Here is a 24,746-nt window from a genome sequence, read left to right on the forward strand (position 1 = left end):
CAGCTGCGGACTGGTCGGGGATTGAACCGGCTACCTTCCGGTCTCGAAGCCCTAACCACTAGGCCACAGCTGCATGTATCCGTATGATCGCTCAGTAAAATATCTTTGATATTGTTTATAAAAACTGGTAATCGTTAGGAGTAAGCACTGGAATGAATGTGTATGCAGTTGAATGCATAATATTAATCATTTAAATGGTAAACAAACAAAAGAAAATATTATATGGTAGCCCTCCATATTATTTTTTACCACTAATGTAGCTCTCTGTCTCAAAAAGGTTGGTGACCCCTGCTGTATATCATCTGTTGACTTGCATTAATAAGACAAATAATACCTATGGAGACCCTTATACAGAAAAGTTGTCTTCTTCTTCAAACAAGGTTATTGAATAAACCGACAAGATGGATTTATTTTGTGAGGATAACAGTTTATTTTGAAAACATTGTAACACAGTGCTTTTCTCCTCTTTTAAACTAAACTTCAGGAAAAAAACATGAAGTCTGTCACAGAAATTTGCCACAAAAAAATAAATTCTCAGATGGTTTAAAAAGTGAGTCCTTAATTTAAATCAAAGGATTAAAACATTTTGTCACTTTGTTGCCGTATACGTTTATGTTTAAAAACATGAGGATGTCAGGTTATTTATTTTAATAATACCACAAGTGTTTGCTCTTGTGGACTATACAAATAATAATATTAATATTAAGATAAATAAAATATATTCAAAGTTGCATAAATAAGATTGCATCTATAGAGTATGTACAAAGTGTATCAGTGATATAATTACAGTGGCTTCAAAGTATAAAAAATACAAAAATACTGTATATAAATATTGAGTGCATACTAAATACCTAATTACACCTTATGTGTAGTAAGTTTTCAACAGTGTGGGAAAAAAAACTGTTCCTACTTTAAAATTGTTTGCGGTTTACTTTAAACACAGAATTCAAATCTTGAAGTGAAATATGTGGTTCCTGCAAGTCCAAAAGTGACGCATGGGATAATTTCAGCCTTGACTGTGTTCAGTAGAGGGCGCAAGGAGACAAAGTTACAGAGGACATTTTCAATGTTGGGAAGCTGCTTCTGGTGGATGGAGAATGAAATGAGAGACATCATGGGCTCTGGTGTCCCCTTCATCTTTACATCACACAACCTCCTGCGTCTCAACAGCTCAGGCTGCCTTTTTGTTTGGTGTTTGTAGAGACTGGCATGCCGCTCTCATCCACACACCAACACCTGCCACGCTGTTTACCCCGAGATGACCAGCACTGCACAAACGGAACAAACCATTATACGTTACAATGATCTCAGTGACCCGAGATTCACCTCACTGACTCAAACTCACCTGCTTCTTTCTGAAGAAACCTCGCCTGTCACAGTTGGGCATGTAGATATCATGGTGTGACTTAAATAAATGGGCATCGAGACCAAGGATCAGTGTGGTCAGCAGTTTACGGCATGGAGCCTGTAGGATAAAAAGTAAACAGAGGCGTAGACGGTGAGTAACTCCCTGATTTCAGGTCAGTGATGAGCTGTTGAACCGAATCAGATGTGATTTTACCTCATCTGGATCAGCACCGGGTGTTGGATCTGTGGCATCAGATAAAGGCGTAAACATTTAACAATCATCACTTATTACAATATGAACACATGAAGTTAGTTTGACTGTGAGGTCAGCTACAGTTTTTCTGGAGGTGGTTGATTATTGCCACCAAACAAATGCAATAACTTGTTTTTCCTCCTAAAGGTAATTTGACAAAGTTAATTGTTTTTTTTGTTTCCTATTTGGGTTTTAAATGCACTGTAATGCAAACTCAGTGCTGTTCTATGCATGAAGCAATTTTCTGTATGATTTGTTCTTATAAACTGTACAATATTTTGTCAGATGGAGGGGAGAAAAAAGTACATTTCTAAAGATTGGACATAGAAAAACCCATAGCGTTTTAACTTTAAATACCAGAATAAATACCAACAGAGACATTTAGAGAACCTGTGGCCGTGTAGCTGCTAAACATCTTAATTTCAAACTTTAAAAAAAAAAAAAAAAAACATAATTTCATCTTGAAATTCACAAATTCATAATCTTAATATACAATAAAATCCAGGGTCAAAGCTGTTCAATAGGAAGACTGTCTGTCTAAAATCCATCACTTATGCCAGTGTGAAGAGTGACTCTGGTCCCTTCATTCATAGATTTCGTCCTCCAGACATGAGCTGCTGCATGTGTGAGGCTTACCTCTAACGCTGAGCTGCACAGTCGGGCTGGCACTGGTGCTGTTGCTGCAGACGCCTCTGCCCTCCAGCAGGGCACGGAGAGGCCTGGCCTCATCCTCTGGAGGTGTGCACCGCAGACCGTGGGCGCAGCTCAGAGTGTACACCCCACATGCTGCTCCAACAGCCAGAGCCGAGGCATTTGAATCTGCCAGTGTCTGACTCGGCGAGGGCTTTGTTTTGCAGGCAGCACATCCTCTGGACGGTGTGGTCAGTGGGCTCGACAGAGCTGTGCGCAGGAGGAGCAGCACCAGGAGGTTCAAATACAGAAGCATCTCGCACTGAAAAGTTGTCCACTAATAGCAAGAGCAATTTTTTCTGTGAAAATTTCAAATTCTAACTAAGTTCCCTCTTTTCCTTTAGCCAGTTTCCACCAAGTGCACTTTGTCTGTGTCAGAATGGCCGTACAATTCCCTTGAGCCAAGACAGAGTGATAATGAGGCTGACAGACAAAACTGGCGGCGGCTTATAAAGAGTCCAAAGCAGCAGGGAAAGGTAAGGGAGGGTACGTGATGGAGAATCTTAGCTTTCTCTCTCATTTCCACACAGTCGAGCACACCCCATTTCTGACACACACACGCACACACACTTATACATGCTCATACCATTTGTTGTCTGTCATCCCGCAGGATACTAATGTTTTCTACACTGACATAAATCACATGTGAGCTGTGTATGCTGCTCCATTGCTCTCTCTTTCCCCCTACTCTAAAAAAGTGTGTCATGTGACCTACTGATTTCACTCTTCATTTTTTTTTATAATTATAGCTGTTTATCACAAAAACATGTTAAAGACATCAGGATTTATTTGAATTCGTCTTATAATCAGCTGCGGTAGCATATAATCAATGATTCAAATGCAAACTTGGTACTTTAGGCTACTGTGGTTACCTGAAAACATAAAATATGATTAGTGGATATGAATACACATAGTTTCATCTCCCCCAAGTGTGCTATTAAAATGTAATTTGGCTTCAGTTATGAGCAGTTATTGAGCTGCCAGCAGTTCAGCTAAACTCATTGAGCAAAAATAATTAAATGTTCTCATAATACAGGTAAAAATATCAATAGCCTGTTCCATTAAACAGGAGCAAACACCTCGTCACGTCCACACTTGTTCTCCTTGTTTATGACGGACTTTTCTTTAAATGGCAACCGGTGAACTTTGTTGACAGAGTGCCTGTACACTCTGTAACTGCAGGGCTGGAGATTCACATGAATTGGCTGACAATGAGAGGCTGTAGGTGTGCCACTCAAAGCTGGATGACTAATACATTAATAGCCACGGGCAGAAACTCCCACCCTGTAAATTCCACGTGTGAGTCACAGACACATTAAATTAGGAGACAGGATGACAAAAAATCTGGCAGCTTGTCTTCGAACTTGATATATCATTAATATCCAGCCTGCCATTTTGTCTCAGATAAAGCCGGTGAGAATACACTATCTGAAAAGAGCCTCACTGTCACGAGCTGGTATAAGAACATTAAATGCAAGCACATTCAGTTATACTCATAGTTTGTGACTTCACTTATTATCACTCACAGCCAGTGTATTGTGCCAGGTCTGATAATAGTTTAGTGATCAGGTGTCAGTACCATGATTTTTCACAAGAAGTAAAAAAATCACTTTACTACATGTTAATATGTCTTAAAGCTGAAATAATAATATTTAGAGATTAATTAAGAAATTGATTGGCATATTCACCAACAATGATGATAATTGTGTTGACAAATAAATGTATTACGATGCATATGTTTAGGGATTGGACATATTCTCCAGTAGGGATGGGGCAATGAATGTGCATCACAATGACAAAGTACTCACTGTAAGCTGATAGTGGTACATTTCCATCATCAGGATAATCGTGAATCATTCATATTTGTGACTGACTTGAAAATGCCCCCTCCTCTCAACATACAGTGAGAACATTAACATTAAAATGATCATTTTTCACTTTAAAAGGTGGTTAAAAATACAACATGTTGGGAACATTACAACATGTTGGAAAGAATTGTTGGTCACATAATGTTTTTGTAGCATTAGTAATAGTTTTTTTTATTAACATTACAACATAATGCAATGTTGTTAAGAAACAAAATCAAGCCAAACATTTAAAAAATTTAAAGTAGATTTTAGTTTTATACAGTTTATAATGCCAGAAAAGGTCCCAAAGAACACACACACACACACACACACACACACACACACACACACACACACACACACACACACACACACACACACACACACACACACGCACACACACACACACACACACACACACACACACACGTTGCTGTATTTATCCTCTCACGTGATTGGCTGAAGGCTGAGAGGACGGGACTTCCGGTAGCGTAGGTTGGACGTTAAGTGACAGACTTCACCTCTTAAAACTTGGAAGAAAAAGCGAAGGACACCGCGTTACAAGTTTAAATACAGTAAGGAATCAACGTAAGACAAAAGGGCTTTGAATAATATGGGTGTAACCTGAGCTTTACTCACATTTATGTTTGTCTTCTTCGTCAAACAGCGGGGCGACGTTAAGCCGCTGAAAGCAGCTAGCCGGCCAGTCGAGTCCTGTCTGTATGGGAAACGTGGTGCTGCGTTTAATATCGGCTCGTACATTTTACAACTAAAGACGCAATAAACAACAATGGTAGACGAAAGCTCGCTTGTTTTGTTTACTTGAAATTGTATCCATGTTCTTTATTCACAAATACATTTATTCAGTTGATTTCGGGCTGCTAACGTGAACTAATATTTTCCTTTCGCTGCCTAAGAGGAACTTTTTATGTCACTTGAAACGGAATGTTTATTTTGTTCCTCTTGAGTGTGTGTGTGATACCACAACGACTCCGTACCACAGTGTAATGATAGAACCACCATTGAGCCAGTGGAATTGAAAAACCCACCATATAGTCCAGTGCTGCAATGATGGATTTCAACTTAATTGACTAACTTTTACCTTTTGGCAAGTAGAGGTGCGTTCACCTGAGTCACTTGACGTCGCCACCGCCTGACAGGAAGAGACACAATTGTGGAAGAAAGTCGTCAAATCTTTTACTTTATTCAAAACAAACATAGACTGTCAGAAGTAACAGCCATGCTATTCATTTTAAAGTGAAAGTATTTTTAATTACAAATGAAACGAAAGTACTCTAAGTAAATGCATATCCATCAAATCAAAAACAGAGAACTCTAACGTATAATTCAGCTTCAAGTTTGCCTTTTATACTATTTCTATATGCAGAATTTTAAAACTTAAAAACTTTTGTTGAAAAACGTTTTTGTTTACCCCTTTTATTTTCGTTTTTAAGAATTTCTGAATGCACTGTGTGGAAATATTAAATAAAGGAAAAAGGAAAACCGGCCCCCCCCTCAAAATATATATCTATATATATCGTCACTGGCTGCTGTGATTTATAAAATAGTGATTGGCATTAGCCACAGGAAAAAAAAGATATATGAGTCGACCTACTATTCTTTACACAAACCACCAAAATTTAAATGCTTTTATTTGGACTATAATGTACCCTCAAATGCCTAACCTCATTGATGAAGATAAGTATGTATCAGTTAACAGACAAACTCGCGACCATTATTGATTCTGCACTCAATTTTAAGGAAAATTGCCAAACTGTGTCCAGGAAGGGACACCAGTGTCTGTTCTGTCTTCAGAAGTTGTCCCAATTTCATATAAACAGAACCATGATGCCACTTCTTTTTTTTTTACCATGCTTTTATTGAATCCGTGTTCGCTTTCTGCCTTGTGTCATGGTTTGGAAACCTGCCTTTAAGAGACAAGAACACACTGAACCAGATTGTCAAATGGTCCAGGTGGCTGATTGGGGAGCTGTGTCACAGCTCTGCCCAGAGTCACTGTCTACCAGACAGTTACAGTGGCTAGCCAGCTCCATTTGTAATGATGACTCCCACCCATTATTTAGTGAATTTCAGCACCTTCCTTCTGGTTGGAGATTTAAAGTCTTGAGGTCAAAGACAAAGCTCTATGGGAAAAGCTTCATCCCTGCAGCAATAATCCTTTTGAATAAGACGACCTAAACAGGTTTTTTATTGTGGCACTCCGCTGGTTTCTTTATGGCCTTTTTTTTTATTGTTTTTTTTTTTTTTAATCCTTTGAGTACTTACCCATCCCCATGTCTTGTGTGGTTATGTCTCAGTGTCTATGTCTGTGTGAAATGTGGATGCCCCTGTTCACTGCAAACAAAATATAACTATGGGTATAAATAAAGTCAGCTGAACTGAACTACATAACTGGTTTCTGACATGTTATCAACTCAACTGTAAAATACATAAATATGTTGCCCAAGTATTTACTGAAAAAACCCTGCTGTTTGGCTCAGTTCTGATGGACAGTGAGTGTCCTGAAAACAAAACTTGTTCGACTCGATCTACACATCATAAGCAACTTTACCTGTCAAATATGAACAAAATTAACCAAAAAACTTAAGATCCTAGCCCTAAAAATTCTAGCTCTGGTTTGAATCCTTTTTTTAATAGAGAAAACATTAAAGGTATTACGTTTTATTTTTCATCTGTCAACATCCAGGAAGGTATAGATTAAAATCCACTGTCCGTAAATCATTACAAATATGAATCAATGTCAACAAGTCTTATTGATCTGGTTTGATGCCAAATTTGGTTTGGCAAGTCCAGGTCCACTGGTTGGTCCAATGTGATCTGGATGGGGGGAAAACACTGACCTTTTTTCCCCTTGTGCAAATAATTAGTTCTACTAATCTGGAAATGGGTTTTAATCAGTGGTAAGGCATTAACTAGTTTGTCATTTAGGTTTTCGCTTAACTTTCCCTCCAGCTGTGAAGTCTGAGTCTGCGGCTGAACTTCATCATTAAATAATTATCATAATCAGTGAAGATAGTAATTACTTGCAGCCTCATGTTGGTGAGGTCTTCTATGTAGGTATTTAGTTTTGGAATATAAAGAATGGAAATATAAAACACAGTCTGAGTGTCGCCTGCACTCTCATCTCAAATGACGATCTAATCTTAATATCCTTAGACAAGGTCTCTTTTTGAGATCTGGTCCATCTGTACTATTCATATCTCAAGCTTTGTTTCTGCCTTGTCTGTGTTTTGTTTGTCTATTGTTTGAAAACTTGCTTACCTGTTTTTGTTGCGTGTGCACTGCAGTACCGTGACAATTAAGTCTTCTTGAGTCTTGAACCTTGGAAGGAACCCATGGGAGGCACCTGACCATCATAGGGCTACCACAAATATGGGATTTGCGTTCACGCCTTTGGGCAGTGTTCAGTCACTGTCCAGGCCTTTGCTTGTCTGTGGAATGTGGGATTTAGTGTAAATGGAAAAATACAAACACACAAAAGGAGAAGAGTTTGGCCTAAGGGATCAAACCCAACAGTGGTAATCATGTTGAGGTCAGAGATGTTTGCTCTCCCTCTGCTTATGGCTTTTATGACCGCACTAACATTTAATTGTTCTCGAGTTGTTTATCACGGTTGCTGTGCTCGCTGTGTGCATCAACAATGGAGGCATCACTGAAGAAAGAAAACAGATTTATTAGACTGCATCTTGTGCAATACAGTTTAACTAATGGATTTTCTTTTGCGTCAAATCACGTTTGCCTGGACAATCATTAGAGTCATCAGGTACAAAATGATGTACAAAAATAAGAACGGGATATATGATTAATTTTAGTTGTCTTATTTTTAAAGGCAATATTCTCAAACAGTAACACACTTGTGTTTCCCTGTTCTTCCCAGTTTGTAATGATTTTCAGATATGGAAGACATAAACCTTCATTATCGCTTTCTGAACTGGAGGAGGCGCATCCGAGAAATTCGTGAGGTGCGAGCTGTGCGATACAAGGAGCGCCTCAAGAGGATGCTCAGAGACGGCGACATTCTCAGGTAACATGTAGTAGCAATGCCAAGTCATTAGTCCTGTGGATAATTTCCTCATTTTTTATACTTGACACCAGAGCCCTTCTTTTGTTTGCATCTGGCAGAAGTTGTTATGATTGTTGTATTCTTGTGTTTCTTTTTGGATCTTATTTGTAGGTATCATGGGAATTCAGATGAAGTTGGCTGTTATGTGGCGGCCAGGCCATTATCAAGAAGAAATCGCTACTTTGAAGTAAGTGTTGATTATTTTAAGTGGCAATCGGAAAAAAAATTAACAAAGGGTCACGGCTATAGTAATTAATTGATGATTTGGTTTTCATGAAAGTTTCCTGGCTTAACTGTTTGACTCTGTATCATTTGCTTGGCCCACACTGTATCTGAGCTTCAGTCCCTCCTCATACGTAACTCTAGCTTCTTCTAACATGCTGGATGTACCAACAATGAAAGTAATCAAGATGAGTGAAGCAGTACAGCCATGCTACATGCAAACATTAGGGGTTTTCCCTGTTCAGACTGGAAATATGAAACAATTAAAAATGCGAGCATGTAGCTTTTTGATTAACCTCTTCTTCCCTGGCCCTCTTTTTGGAGTCCCTGCTCGAAAATGACATGCCCAAACTAAATAGAGTAAAGCTCTGCAGTTACATGCTTTATGTGGATTATCTTGGTATCAAAATAAAGATAACACTTGTGAGATTCCACCACAGGTGTAAGTTTCACTGTAGATGCCACTGTGAGTAAATGTACATGGAACACATCATAAATTAAGGATTATTTTTTTTCTCTCCCCTTAAAAATATTGCACTTTAAAGCAAATATCACCTTTAAAATATGCAGTAGGAGCTTAAAAACACATGGAGGTCATGTAACGACGAAGTGGTTAGAAGTGGTTTTGTTTTGGAAATAACTTGTTTTGATAAACAACAAAGGTGTTCATTTCTGCTAGTATTTCTTGAAAGTCAGTTGTTGTATTGCTCTTATTTTGGGGCTGGATCCGTGAATCTTGGTCGTAGAATGATAAAAATGGTACCGCTGGAATCTGTGGATTCTCCGCTGTCCAGCCGACACGTTTATTTTGTTTACATAATCATGCTTACCCTCTGGTGCCTTTCAATGTGTGCGCTGTAACGTTTTTATTCGCTCCTGCTATTTGATCTACCTGTGTTTTAACTGTGTTTCGTGAACATGAGAATAGTTGTGAAGAAGATGTTAATGTTGGTTCCTACTTACACACAATCAATGCACAGACTTAACTGTTGACAAAACTGGGCCTGGTTTCTGACCCTTCTTTGGAATTGCTTCAGCCAGAAGCTTGCAAAAGTATTTCTGTCAGTCACATAAACTGTATATAAGTTGGAGGATACTAACTGTTAATCACAGTGTCCATGATACGAGCCATTCTTTATCTGTTGTTTTCCTTTAAATGTAAACATTATTTACAAAACTGACAACATGTGCTATTGGAGAAGAGCTGAAACTGGGGATGCATCAATTGCTGTTTTTTTGGGCCAATTCTGATTTCCGGTTATTCATGGAGTTTGACCTGACGATACCGATTTTGACCGATTCTGATTTCATTTTTTCAAACCACTTTAAAGCACACACAGAGATTTATTTTCTATATTTTCTTTAATATAAAATGGGGTTAGGGTTAGAAATGGATTAGGGGTTAACATAGAAATACAACCAACGTTTCAGTCACGTAATGTCTGTTAAAATAAATTGAGCAGATACAGATAAATTCCTCAAGACTAACTTAAGGTGCACACGTTTTAAAAGTGCAGTGCTATGGGCTGAAATAAGTGCCACCAGAAACTGAATTTTCGTCATTTATATTTGAATTTAAATAGCTAAACTTGAATAATTGCATTAAAAAGCTGAATTTTAATCACATAAATTTAATTTGTATTGTTTAATTTGAATAATTTAATTTGAAAAATTCTATATATTTTCAAATTCAGTTCTCACAATTCAAATTCAGTTTTTAAAATTAAATTTCAATTTACTGTGACAGACATCCGGGTACTAGTAAAGGAAGAGCAATCGAGTGCGGATACACACGTCTCATCTTTGGCCAATCAGCACCTACATTTTAGCACGTTATGCCGGTTTTTGCATTAGTCAGACACACACACACACGCACTGTGAGTGCAGAGCAGCGTATACACACACACAAAGTCACAGACACACACGCACACACACAAACAGACAAGCTGTGGATGTTCAATCTCCAAACATGTGTGGCAGGCTAAAGTCATGTGGCAACGGCCAAAGGCCGGCATTACATGCTCAAAAACACTTGCGTTACAACGTGTGCTGCTGTTGCTGCGCGCTGTTGATCATGCGGTGCACAAGTGCATTTGACTGGCATAAAATCGGCATATCTCTGTCTGACCGGCCGGTCATGGCCCATCGTGAAAATCGGCCAGTTCCAGTCACCAGCAGATCAATCGGTGCATCCCTAGCTGAATCTAATGATTGAGACCATTAAGGCCATATCCAAACAGAAATGGAACAAAATGTGAACAATCAACCAAAATTGTTATGAAAACTTTTTCTCTTATTTTTGAGCAATTTTGACTGCCCTAGTAAGCATGTCAATGTCTTGGAATATCAGAATATAAGAATGCATGAAGTTAAGTCAGTACCCTTCACATCAGCAGGTAACACAGGGATTTTTTATAAAAGATGTTGATTTGCACAGTCAAAGTTGTGTATTTTGACTGCAATTGTCTTTGCATTCTGATTCCTCACTTCATTAGAATCATGAGCCATGCAAACCTGTACTATTGTGGAGTTATTCTACAGTATTTATGTCAGTAAAAAAGACCATCCTAAGTTAATATACTGCAGTAATTCTGTTAGAATGAGTAGAAAATGCTGTGAACACCTGATTATGCATGAAAAAAAAAAAAATACAGTGAAACCGTTCGAATTTTGAAAAATACCGTGATATATATTTTTGGTCATACCGCCCAGCCCTAATAGGAAGGGTGAAAATGCTCTACTCTTTCTGTCGTTTTCTACATGTTGGTTTATGTATTGGGTTAATATGGACAGAGCTATTATTATATATTATATTATTTGTTTGGGTTATAGCTTCAAAACACAATATGAACAGTCTGGCTGGTTTGTCCGTTCTGGCTAGAAACATGGTAGTGTAAGATGGCAACCTCCACAAAGCAAGGTTCCTGCTTAAAGTACTCACTACAAAATTAAATGTATACAAACATACTAATTGTTAGTATACACATTTTCTGCCAATGCATCCTGCTTACGCACTGGACTTTAACAGCTGCAGCACACACACACACAGACAGACACTGGTTGAGTCACACTGGTGTTTTTTAATCTGTGTGTCTGCAGACTTTTTTTTTTTGTTTTCTCATCCTGCCCCTGACAGATTGATTTCACAGAGGAAGTCATCGCTCATTACAAATGTGCCGGTTTGTTTATCCTCTCGCTCTCGGTGATGTAGACTCTGAAGTGCACAAGCATCTCAGCACAGTAACTGTTGCTTAGAAGAAGTCGTGTTCAAACTTGTATAACGCACACAATCATGCTTTGGTCTGACCTGCAGTCAAACGGTAACTAACACTCTCAATCTTTATACTGATGTGTGCTTCATCCTCATGACTAATTTTTGTGGGAGTCATGAAGGGGGTAGGGAGGAAGCAATTTACGCAAAATGGACATATGAGCTAATACGTGACACTGAAGTGGATCCTGCTTGTGGATGTGACGGTATATTTTACAGGTTATGCACTGATTGGGGGGGGGATTTCTTCTCAAGAGACCAAGGTTGAGGTCATGGGAAAGAACTTGAAAATTTCCTCCTCCTTGCCCTGGATTTGCCAGCAGTGCTCCAGTTGCAGCGTGTCCATCTACGGCTCCCCGGGGATGATGTCATAAGTTCAGTATTCAGTTATGATAACAGTGGTGCAGGCCAGCTCGTTGCTTCGGGGGTTTTTACTTTAAACCATCATGTGGTGTTGTACAAAAGTGATACTGTGTAGTTCCAGGTTGGTTTGGAAACTCCGTGAAGTGAATAAAGGAGCTGTGGCAACCCAAAAGCAAAATACACTGTAATGGCATATTAAAATTAAGGGTGGAGCCTGATTTTCCTGCCATCAAATCTGTAAAACTCATAACAAGGGGGTACATTACAGTCCACCATTTTGCTCCAGACTGAGTTATCTCATGGCCATGGTCACAAAATATAAATCTCTCTGACTACAGTGATCCACCAGCATGTGCACCGCTGCTGCCATAAACACTGTATTTTTTTCCAGTACTTAAAAACATATAAAACCAATATTAGTCCCATGGGCCTCACCTCTTTTTAATGCTACATGTCAGACGTCATTATTAACTTATAGAGGCTGTATATATGTTTCTTCCTTGAAGCCTGTTTATTTGTGAACGTAACTTGGTGATAATATACACTAACCTGACTGACTCACCTTTTTCTGACAACATCCACCACAAGAAAATAAATTACATAATTAGGTCAGGTCTTCACCCTGAACGCACTTTCCTACCCATGTCTTTACTACACAGCCACCTTCAGATAATGTAGTGATGATAATTGCTTCATGACTTGTTCCTTTTGGGTGTCTTTTAACTTATATTGTCTAAATAACCAATAGGCAGAAGCTGTAGATGTAAATTTTCTTGTAAATTTTTTTTGACGAGTCTATGTTTTGATGCTCATGTCTGCTATTGCAATAAGGGGACATCCCCAGTTCAATTTGGTGACATAAATGTTCTACATTGAAAGAAGGTTTTCATGGTAGAAGCACTTTCAAAACCCAAAGAGATCATTCAAAAGGGAGGGGATTTTAACCTTTACTGCTTGTTGACCATAAATGTGCCTGTTGTGTGCAGGTGACCGTCATTGATACGGGGGTGAGGGGGACGATTGCTGTTGGTTTGGTGCCTCAGCTCTACAAACTGGACCATCAGCCGGGCTGGCTTCCACATTCTGTGGCTTTTCATGCTGATGATGGAAAGTATGTGTCACTGCTGATGAATTTCTGAACACATGCTGCCTGAGTGTGTTCTTATAATACATGACATGCACATTTTATCTATATCCTGTTTCACACACAACCCCCACAGAACACTTGTGCTCATCCACCTATATAAGTGGTTTTGATAGACTCTATAGATTGAGGAACTGAGAGCAGAGGAGTTTTGTCTATATGAAGAGCTCAGTCAAATACATTAAATACAATTATACAGTATTTAATGTTTAGTTCTCAGAGACCATGAACTACTTTTATAAAAAAAACATTTTCTCTCCGTCAGAATATAATACTCAGTCAGATGTTTCGGTAACCGTCTAGTTTTGTGCCAGAATGACCCACTTTACTCTGCTGTGTTTTGATGCAAATCCATTACAACACTGTATAACTTCCCCTTGAAAAGGTCACACAGTCCTGGAAAATAATATCACACAAGCACTGTAGGTTTTAAGTTTAATGAAGTTCAGGGTCATTATTTTTTATGCCTTCATTAGAACTTAGACAGTGGAGGGTTGACAGGAAATTACATCAAACCTTAAACCCCTTAGGTCACCAGGCCGCTTTAATAATAGAGAATTTTATTTAGAAATCTGGAATTTATCAGTGTGATAAATCTGACTAAGAATTAAATTACACAAAAGTCAAGGTCAAAATATGATGCTGTGCAAACCCCAGGTTTTACAAACATAAAAGTATTTTCTTTTCTTCTTCTAAGAATTTCCAGCAGGCTTTACATTCAGAGGTGCAATGCTGCCCTCCTCAGTTCACAGCTCCTAATCACATGCAGTTCTTTGTCTGCAAGTCAAAGTACTTCAATGCACTTCAAAGGAAAAAATTATTTTGCTGTCACTGTCAGAATGCGAACTCTGAACTCTGGTTTCAGAGCGCTAATGAGACAGTGCATGTTTGTTATAGTGGTGTTTAAAATGTGTGTGCATAATAATGTGTAGAAAAATGTCAAAATGCCAGGGCCGATTTTCTGTCCCAGTCATTTACTGGCCATGAATAATACATTGTTACGTGAATACTGAATCATGATTGGCTTTTGGCTGAACTTTGGACATGCCTGTTATCAGTAGAGGCTGATTATGCACCATCTAATACTTTTATCAGTGTCCTTTGAAGTTTTCCTGCTGAATCTGACAATGATCATGATCAGCCTTTCAGCCTCTTGAACATATCTTATTTCAGACTGTATAATGGAAACACTGTGGGACAGCAGTTTGGTCAAAAGTGTTGCAGAGGTGACAGAATCGGCTGTGGAATATCCCTTGAATCTGACGATGGACAACTGTCTGTGTTTTTTACCAAGAATGGTAAAGAAGTAAGTTGTCCAGTATCCTTGCTTTACATAGCTCAATGTTGCATATAATATATGCATTTATATAGTTTACATAACAGTTGTGTTTGAACTTTTGAACGTGTGCTCAGTTGGGCAGTGTAGAAATCCCAGGTTCTCCGGAAGCGCTCTACCCCGCTGTGGGAATGCACTCTTTGGGGGAGGAAGTTCTGCTGGATCTGAATGCTGAATGGGGGATGGAGGAGGACGATGGACAGATGATTGTGGACAGTCATGAAGAGGACTGGAGCCGTCTCCATGATGTCAAGGTGACTGGGATGGTAAGTCCTATTACTTTTTAACTGCAAATAAGGGAAACATAAAATTTAAAAGGTTGTCTCCCTCATAAAAGTTCATGCTGTGTAATGACTGGCATCATTAGGAGGAAATGAAAAATTGCACATGCCAGATTATTGAACCAGAATACTTCAGAGAGGTTTAATTGAGGTTGGCTGCTCCCTGACTCCTTGTGTCCCTCCATCACTCATATCAAACTGCTGCTGGTGGTTAATAGTTACATTGTGGGTAAAGATGGTAGCTTTTTTTTTGCTAAGAAAGAAGAGTGTGTGTAATAAAAAATAATCAATCTCTACTTCTGCTGCATTGATATCTTTCTGGTCTGATTTTTTTTTTTTGAAAAGCAGACCATCTGGATTACTCATATCTATGACACTTTGGGTAGGACGTCAAACTCCTCAGTTGTTTAATGGATGTTGTTATTCGATTTAGTCGATCTGTGTCAAATTCAAAACAAAGCTGTGTGCTGTCCTGCTGGTAAAGCAGGTCTCGAAAGCTGATACAGATGATCACACTGTAAATTTTAGCTGTTGTTAAGCAGCTAATTAAAGATAGAGGTAGATATCTCTCTGAGGTGGTCATTGATCAGCTCCACCTCTGCATCTCGTTGGGGCTCTTACAACCTCCATGTGACAGCAGTGCTCAGTGTTTGTGTGTGTGACTCATAGCTGATGCACATGAAAAGCTGAACTGAAAAAAGGAATGGGAGGAGATCACTGCTGAGCAGCCCTCAGGCTGGAGCAGATCTTTATCCGCATGCCACATGCACATTTAGTTATCCTTTATTTGTACAAATCTGGCTCTGTACCTGTGTGAAGGCAGGAACCACAGACCACAGTCTGAACACACTGCACCTCAACACGTAACACGTGTGAATGTCCTTTGCTATTGCACATACTGACTTTATTTGCGGTTTATTTTTCATTGGTTAAAAACCAAATCTGAAAGGTTAAATAGGTCATGCAGGTGTGATAATCACTCTTATTTTTAGGTAATATACGTTTCAAGTTAATTAACAAGAACTGGCACGATTCACTGTCTGCTTTCATGCAATTCAAGTCAGCCAGAGCAGAAATAAATCTGCCTAATGGGGGAATTAAGGCTACAGTGTAACTTTTGGTGTATATTGTTGTTATTGATGTTACTTGAGTGTACGTAAACGATGTACTTGTATGTTGCAACTGTTGAACGACCATTTTTTGGAGTGCTTATTTGTATTTACATACTGCAACTTGTTTGTAGCCATTTTGCTTTACTTGTGTCGTGTTGCTGTTGCCTCATAACATAAAATAAATTACTTCCTGTGTGCAATAGGAATTGTCACTGATTGAAACACTTAATCAGCATCACGTGAACTAGGGCTGAAGAATAAGGATTAGGGCTGAACTGATATCAAAATTGCAATCACACTGAATCGCGATTTGAAAATAGGCTACGTGCACAATAGAACTTCCGCCTAGCAACCGTGGCTGCTGGTACGCTCGGCTGCTTCCTGCTAAGTAGTAGAGTCAATTTTTTTAGTAAAAATGAGCGGATTTCGGATACAAGTGAGTATCAAAAAGTCAGAATGTCAGAATGTTAAATTTTCTTCTTTCTTAAAAGTCTTACCGCTATATAAGTAATTAATAAGCACAAGTCACAAGACTGAGCGCCGCATTTGCTGTTTGCTGTCTGGGTCTCGGCTCACACATCCACCGGAAACCTATGAAAATTTATCGTACTATTGAACTGAAACAAATTTGTACAAAGTGGTACACAACAATATAGGGCTGACATTCTGACTTTTGATATGATAACCGTCTCTCTTGTATCCGAAATCCACTCATTTTTACAAATAAAATTGACTCTTACTACTTAGCTCTTCACCAGCATCTCTGGGAAATCAAGACGACAACACGACCTACCGGAAGCAGCTCAGCGTAACCAGCAGCCACGGTTGCTAGGCGGAAGTTCCATTGTGCACGTAGCCTATTGCAGTAGGCCGATATTTGTTGGCAGCAATATTTGTTAAAGCCTTCATCCTTGATTGACAATAATTCTTTTAAATATGTTTTTCGATTGAAATGAGTTTTAAAAAAAAGACATTCCCTCGGTTATCGCGAATAATATCTCAATCGCTATTCTTGTCAATATGATCGCAATTAGATATTCAAAATCGTTAGCCTTAGTGTGAACTCATTTGACAATGGTTTGAATGTAAAAACATTTTACTCCGTACAGTTTTAAATATTACATCAGAATTATGCGGATGTATGTGTATCTTACATGTTGAAGTGACAGTGGTTGGGTTTAATGCGGTAATCAATCACGCACAAATACCATTGGTCTACTCTGAGAACCTCCAGTCATTTCAGAAAATGTAATCAACTGGGGGAAATTGGCAGCTTGGGCACTCATTAAAAACGAAAAATCCTCGTGGTTTGTTGTTTAATGTATTCATGTTCAGATGGTGAAGTTATGATCGTGTCACTTTGTGGTAGTAACTCTGCAGAGGATTCAGTTTTGGCATTGATCTTTCCCTTTGCTGTATGTCATAAACTGTGATGTTGTTGCATTTGGTTCCCAGACAGCGTGGTGCAGGATTGATGATGAAGCCAGACCTTTTCCTATTTTTCTAGAAAGAAAAACTACATGATGTTGCTCGCGAGCAATTTTTCCATCTTATTACCTAACAACTGTAACAGGGTAACGTGTGAATAAAACATGCCCTCTCATCTTGTTGGATTCTGGTCTCGACTTGGGGACGGAGCAGCCATGTCAGTGCAAAGACCTGACATGCTCTCACTAGCATTGAAATGCACTCTGTTTTTAAGAGGTGTTATGTTGTTGACTCATGATTAGTGCACCTAACACGCCTAAATACAGTAAGTCTAACCACCTGCTAAAATGCAATAGAATGGAATTAATCTGTCTGTATTACAGAAAGTTTAATTGAAGCCTCCTTGAAATGGGGCAGGACCTTGGGTTTCTTGCTATATGGGCCAGCAAAGCTTCTTGTAGTGAGACTGTGTAATGTTCCTAAATTTCAGCCACTGTAGCTACAACGAAGAGATAATAAAGGGTTCTCGTTAAATGCTAAAACAGTAGCACAGTAGTGAATACTCATAAATTCAGAAAACTTACTCTGTAATGTCCTATTAAATTACCCAGTTAAAAAAAGGCCATATTATAATATTTATTTGGTACCTACTGAAGCTTGTTTTCGGTTCGGCAACGTTGTGCCCAAAAAGTGAGATCAGTGGACTACCTAAATATACTGAATGACCAGGTTTTATATACCAAGATGACAAAGTCAGGATTCATCTGGCGAAATGAGAGGAAGTGAGTGAGTGATTCTGGGAACATGATTCATCATTTTCACAACAGAGTTCAGACCTTAACCATTAAGAATCTTTTGACTGTGCCGAGGAAAACTTAAAACAGCGATCCACCTCACCCATCCACGCTTCACAAGTAACAAGATCTTTGTAAAAAAGGTTGAGGTAAATGTTGTGACACAAAAATAATGCCACAGCAAATATCTGTCATAATGGAAGCTGAAGGTGTAATTGTTGTGTGACTTTTTTTGTATATATTTATCTTAAATTAATCACTGGTATGAACAACTGGTCATACCAGAGTTGGTAATTTTTTTTGCCTCTAAAATCTCAAACTCTTTGACCTCTTGCATTAAAGCCCAACAACTGCAGCTCACTGGATATGTTCTCTTTACTATTCTCAGTAAATCATAGAGATAGTTGTGTGTGAAAATGGCACCAATATCCATGCTCAGCCATGTTCAAAGTCACTTAAATCACCTTTCTTCTCCATTCTGATGCTCGATTTGAACTTTAAACAGGTTATCTTGAACATGTCAACATGGCTACAATCATGTGTTTCCTGCCATTTGATCGGCTGATTAGATATTTGCAAAAAACAAGTTTATTTTCTAAAGTGACAAGTGAGTCTTAGGCTGGATATGGGTGCAGTGCATGAAGACCGCAGAGCTGATAGGAGCTGCTTTGGATTACTGTAAAGAACTAAAATTTGAGGACTTCCTTAGTAAGAAGTTGTCCATCCATCAGTCACGCACATATTTCACAATAATGGTTTGTTTTTTTAAAGAAGAAGAAGACTGGATTCACTTGCACTTGAGACATGCATCTGTTGACACTCTCTCTCCTTAACATGAAAAGTGAGACATTTTGTGCTGCGACACACTGCTCATCCATCCAGTGTGAACCCAGCCTTAATGTCATCAATGTCAAAAATATTGATTAGTGCAGCTTTAATTATAATAAGCTGATTAAGCGTTAAATCAGGATTTTACACACTGTTTTACACTAGGAAATAATGATGTTCTGTTCATCACTGATCCTTTTTCTTCTTCTTTTCTCTTTCATTCTTTTTTTTAATGATTACATTTGACAAGCTTAACACTGATTTAAATATTTATACACTCATAACGGGTGCGAGTGTGTGTCTTTTCCTCAGCTGCTGGAGTACGTGGGCAAAGGGAAGAGCATCGTGGACGTGGGCTTGGCTCAGGCCCGTCGGCCTCTCAACACACGTTTCCACTACTATGAGCTGGAAATCACAGATGCTGGAGAGAAGTGTTACATCGCCCTGGGTCTGGCACGCAGGGTGAGGGCCTCCTCGTTTTAGTCGTGATCACATGGCATTGTCATTGAGAGGCCATGTTACTTAGAGTAAATACTCTGCAGTTATCGGCCGGTAAAGAAAACTTGTCTTTCCCCCACTGTCGCACCTTGTCAGCCCCCTTCCTCCTACACACCATTGCACTCACTGTTTCCAGTCTGAGTGATGGATGACCAAAAGAGGAAAAGCTAACAACAGAAAAAATATTGTTTCATTTTACCCAACGTCTGATTTTCCATAAAGCAGGTTCCAGATATATGCTAATCTATCATGTTAACTGCACAAGTTCATGCAAGGCTCAGTTCTCAGGCTAACCAAATTAAGTTTGATGTTCAACTTAATTTGGCTCAGTTAGGTAGCATCTAATCAGAATGACAGCAAGTAATGATCCATATTATGGAGATAAAGTTTGCCTGAAAGGCTTGTTGGATGTTCATACATCAGAGACACAATCAACTGCCTTTGGCCTCAAATGAAATCATCATGAACTCATGTACATCCTATTTAATATAAATACAGCAGGGTTGTAATTGCTGAGGCCACAGTCATCGTGTCATTTAAGTGACGGATCGGAAATGAAGTGTGGTTCCGATGTTGTTGTTTTCTGCTGGTGATCGCTGTTGGGTGATCACTGTATTACTGGAAGTGAAATGATCGAGTGTCAGTCTAATCATGCTGCTGTTTTGCCAGCTGTGACCACTGACTGTGACGTGGGCAGTTCAGTTTTGCTTTCATCCTGAACTTCACTCTGCCCCCATTGACTCCTCCTATCAGTTACTGTGTGTGGGCATGTTGCACCCTCAGGTTAGACCTGTGTGGAGAACAGACGTCTGTCATTTCACTGTTGTTTTCCTGGAATTGTTTTCCTCAGCATGTCTGTGGTTTTGAATGAGCATTATAAATCCATTAACCGGTCATTACTGAGGTTTTGTTCCAACCCCCGTCATCTCCTGCAAGACACATCAGTCTGGTGATGGGAAGTATAACCTCATAACCTATACACAAACCAAAACAAAGGTGCATATCTCTCTGTTCCTTACCGTCTTATTTTGTCATGCTTCCCCCTCAACAGGCGTCAGTTTCCAACCTGTTGCTGTGGCCTCCATCACATTAAAACTCGTAGAATTAGAACTGCTTTATTGTCTAAAATCCATTTCAAGAATGCCTCCTTTCAGTGAAGGTATCTGCAGTTAAGAGGTGATTTGGCTGATCGCCATCTCATTGTGAACTGGACAATCAGTATGATGTACTCGTGCATCTAAACATTCCACTCTCTCTCTCTCTGTCTCGATTCACAGGACTACCCAAAGAACAGACATCCAGGTTGGAGCAGAGGGTCAATAGCTTATCACGCGGGTGAGTACTGGCTAATAATGTTGAGGCTGAGGTGTGAAAGGTGTCTTTTTTTTCCAATAGCTTCCATATCATTTGACCCACTAAGATTCTCTATTAATGATGGTGTCATCTCCTCTCCTCTGATGGTGTATTGTATGTTTTGGGTAACATCTACTGCACGTCTATCCGTCCAGGGAGTGGATCCCTCACCTGTGGTTCTCCCTGGTTTCTACCCTTTTTCCCTTTTACAAGGGTTTTTTTTTCCCTGGTAGTTTTTCCTTACCCTGGTCGAAGGTCTAAGGACAGAGGATGTTACCAACCCTGTGAAGTCCCGTGAGACAAACTATGTTTTGTAAACTGTGGGCTATATAAATAAAGATTGATTGATTGATTGATTGATGGCCCTTTACCAGGGTCTTTTGGCTTTGTCTCCACATGTTAAATACTGTCTATGAATTATTTTTGCGTGACGTCCTGTGTCATTGTTTGTTTTATGGTACATGCCGTAGGACCACTAATGGAACACAGCCATTATGCTAATTCCGGCATATTTACAGTGATGCTCCGTGCTGATATGTTGATTAATGTGCACTGTCCTGATTCAATAAACTTCATTTAAGAATAAAATAGAATTCATAAATATTAATTTCAAATCGAAGATGCACTAAAGTCCAATATGTGTGTCTCCTGTTCACAGGACATTTGTTTTTCTAATATTAATATGTATAACGTTAAGGAGTCTGAAAATCTAACTGATCCATATAAAATGTGAGCTAAATTTAAACAATAAGTAGTATGTCCTTTTTGGCCAGGGTAAAATTTACAATTTCGCCTTGTTTGAGTCTGTGTGTGAGATGGCATGGATGCTATTGTAGAAATTTGGAACTCTTTAAAGCATCATTTGTCACGTTAAATCAAAGAAACTCTAATTCCCAAATAATCATAATCTCAAATGTTAGAAACACTAAGTATCCCTAACACAAGAGGTGTTTCCTTTTTGTTGTGGTTCAGTTTGGCATTGGTTTGGAGTCGGTGGGTGTGTGTTTTTGTCTGCAAATATTTATGTTCCAGTGTCACTGTCATCATGGAACATATTCTTTTGTCTTCCTTTTCATTCATTTGTATTTTAATGTGCTATTGTTTTACTAGTTATCACATTGGTAGTTGCACCTAACAATTAAATAGATAATTATTTATTACCATAACAATGATAATATTCTAGTATGTGAAGAAAAGTGATTCTACATGTTGCTATCAGTGGATTTGTTTCTTAATTGTATTGCAGGCTGTCCTGTATGAGACACAGGCTAAATTGAGATTACCAGCCACACTCAAATCCATTCAAATCTGGTTCATTACAGATCAGATTTGATGATTCACATTCTTAACTACAAAGTGTTTTGTGCCCTCTAAAATATGTTTTTGCATATCAACAGAAATGGTCTCACAAATACCACTTGGTGTTCACGCTGCAGAATAAGAAGCACCTTTATTGATCCCTCATAAAGGGAATTCAGAAACAGAAGCTATCGCAACTTTGACACTTTCCTTCCTAGTTGTTTGATTTTTGCTGATGCAGGTTGATAATGTCAACACTCTGCATGGATTCTGATAATGTTCTCATCGATGTTGCATGGCAACCTCACTCTCTCATCTTATCACACTTTATCCTCCACATGAGGATAAAGCTTGAGGGGCGCTGGTGCCAATCCCAGCTGACATAGGGCTAAAGGCGGAGTACACCCTGGACAGGTCCACAGTCCATCACAGGGCCTCACATAGAGACAAACAACTGTTCACTCTCACACCTACAATCAATTTAGAGCGTCCAATTTGCCTAATGCGTGGCAACCTATCAGATATACAGTATATCTGATCTAGAAGCACATACTAAAGTGACGTAGATCTGATTTGAAAGTTGGAATAGGTCATTGTATTTCCGTGTCCTCACAGGCCAGATAAAATTTGATCTGAATCACATCGGCCGAAAAATCGGGTATGGGTCTCTTCAGCCTTGTAATCTGAACACAGCCATAAAGCAGTAATGGGATTTCCTCTGTTGTTCTTTATAGATGATGGAAAGCTGTTCCAGGGCAGCGGTGTTGGGGATGCATTTGGGCCACGCTGCTTTGAAGGGGACATTATGGGCTGCGGTATCATGTTTCCACGCGACTTCAACCCTGATGCTGGAGGTGAACATCTTTCATGTTGTCTCTCTCTTTTATGGCGCAGCCTCCAAGTGTCTTGTCTTCTTAACTTGTGTGTGGATTCTTTCAGATGACGTTGATGACTGGGACCTCGACTTCCTTCCGAAGCCCTGCGAGGTTCAGAATGCCTTGTATGCAAACAATGATGACGAAGATGAGGAAGAGGGTGAGGATTTAGAGGGGAGGAAGGTCACGGTGAGTTGCTCTCAGAGTCTATGAATATCAAACTCTTTAAGTTTGGTGGCAAACAGTTAAATAATCTCTGTGCTGTCGTCTTGGGTTTGAAAAGGTTTTCTTCACACGAAATGGGAAGGTGGTGGGGCGGAGAGAAGTGCCCTTACCGGTTGGAGGATTCTACCCCACTATTGGCATGATGAGCGCTGGGGAGAAGGTCAAAGTGGACCTGCACCCTCTCAGTGGTTGAGCAGAGTGGAGGAAATTAAAGGTCCCCTATTGTGAAAAATCAACTTTTTGATCTTTTAGTACTGATATTTGGGACTCGGGGCAATACCAGTCCCCAAAATGTGAAAAAACAAGACTCAGTCATGTTTTAGTGGTTCCACTTTGTGTAAGTATAGGCGATAAAACATGCAATGTTTACACCTCCCGACCAAGTGACGACAGTGCGTACATTTCACCGTGAATGTTGGCACCCCGCCAGGCAGAGTACTTCACAGCTTGTAGCCCCCCCTTGTCCCTGTGAAATCGAGACTGCAGGCGATGTAGGAAGAGCACAGCGGAGCACAGTGTTTTATACAAACTTCCAGCCTCAGAAGATTTTTGTGTCCAGTGGACATATTTTATTTATGAAAAAAATGTTCACAAGCTTCACAAGCCCTTTGTTGTTGATCGCGTATGTAAATTCGTATGCTGGAGGGACACCTTGAACGCACCAGTTACGTGCCTGCAGTTAGCGAGTGACATGTGTGGATCGGTGATATGAGGAGCACGCGTTTGAAAGCACTGCAGAAAGATGTAGAGGTTGTCCTACATTTCTTCTCAACCAAAGGCTGCCTTTCTGACGTGTTTCCAGTTCTCTCCTCGTGTTGTTGATCCACACACCAGTTGGAGCCGCAGTTACACTGGTGCGTTCAGGGTCTTTTTCTAGCATGGGAATTTACATACACGCCGCGCGGCGCATTGATCGTTTTTCTTCGATTTTTTTATGATCGCGAGAAGCCAAAATTGTGGTCACTCTATGCATTACGGTGAAACTCAGTAACAACGGGTAAACGGACATTACTATGGGGTATATGGAGCGGGGGTTGTGACGACACTGCATGACAATAGGTGATAAGTGGCACAGTTAGATCGACACTCCCCTGGAAGCAGTGCATGTGTGTTTACTTGGGTCTCATTCACATGTAAATGATCAGGCACAAAACCGAGCGTTTTGAAAAAAGCTACTTTGGCAGAGTTATTGAACTGCCATTGTGCTTCATCCTTGGGTTAATAGGGTATAATATGGGACCTTTAAAAATGGTGAAGTGGTGAAATCAGAGTAAAGGACGAATTATTGAGCTCAGGTACATTTTGGAGAACGGACAATAAATATTACCTCCATATCTGCAGGCTCTACGCTGTTATTCAGACATTGGCATCGGTGTAGAAGTTCACTGTGGCTCCCTCAAGCTGTAAGGTTTATTTAACATGCTGGTAGATTTGACTTTATTAGGATTTATCAAAAGTGATGTTTGTTAAAGCTCCTGTCAGTGAAATAATGGTGT

At 39.5% G+C, this 24,746-nt stretch overlaps 2 protein-coding genes across 3 annotated transcripts; one reads left to right on the forward strand and one right to left on the reverse strand.

Annotated features, from left to right (window-relative positions):
• Positions 1-1,037: 1,037 nt before the first annotated feature.
• LOC310925587 (insulin-like growth factor-binding protein 6) lies at positions 1,038-2,546 on the reverse strand (the record flags this gene model as incomplete). Its single annotated transcript, XM_083887568.1, has 4 exons — positions 1,038-1,268; positions 1,346-1,465; positions 1,562-1,590; positions 2,237-2,546. The coding sequence occupies 4 exons, from the start codon at positions 2,544-2,546 to the stop codon at positions 1,164-1,166; spliced, it is 564 nt and encodes a 187-aa protein (XP_083743694.1). The 3' UTR covers positions 1,038-1,163.
• Positions 2,547-4,614: 2,068 nt separating this feature from the next.
• LOC310925546 (SPRY domain-containing protein 3-like) lies at positions 4,615-24,459 on the forward strand. Of its 2 annotated transcripts, none has more exons than XM_083887522.1 (11): positions 4,615-4,712; positions 8,036-8,182; positions 8,333-8,408; positions 13,064-13,188; positions 14,395-14,527; positions 14,635-14,823; positions 19,313-19,462; positions 20,776-20,833; positions 22,885-23,004; positions 23,090-23,214; positions 23,309-24,459. In XM_083887522.1, exons 2-11 carry the CDS (start codon positions 8,055-8,057, stop codon positions 23,441-23,443), a joined length of 1,239 nt encoding a protein of 412 aa, XP_083743648.1. In that variant the 5' UTR covers positions 4,615-4,712; positions 8,036-8,054; the 3' UTR covers positions 23,444-24,459. The 2 variants fall into 2 exon arrangements, with proteins under 2 accessions (XP_083743648.1, XP_083743649.1); XM_083887523.1 differs by having other exon boundaries at positions 4,638-4,725.
• The last annotated feature ends 287 nt before the right edge of the window (positions 24,460-24,746 follow it).

Source organism: Microchirus variegatus (genome assembly GCF_963457635.1).
Source record: "Microchirus variegatus genome assembly, chromosome: 4".
Taxonomy (NCBI): Eukaryota; Metazoa; Chordata; class Actinopteri; order Pleuronectiformes; family Soleidae; genus Microchirus; species Microchirus variegatus.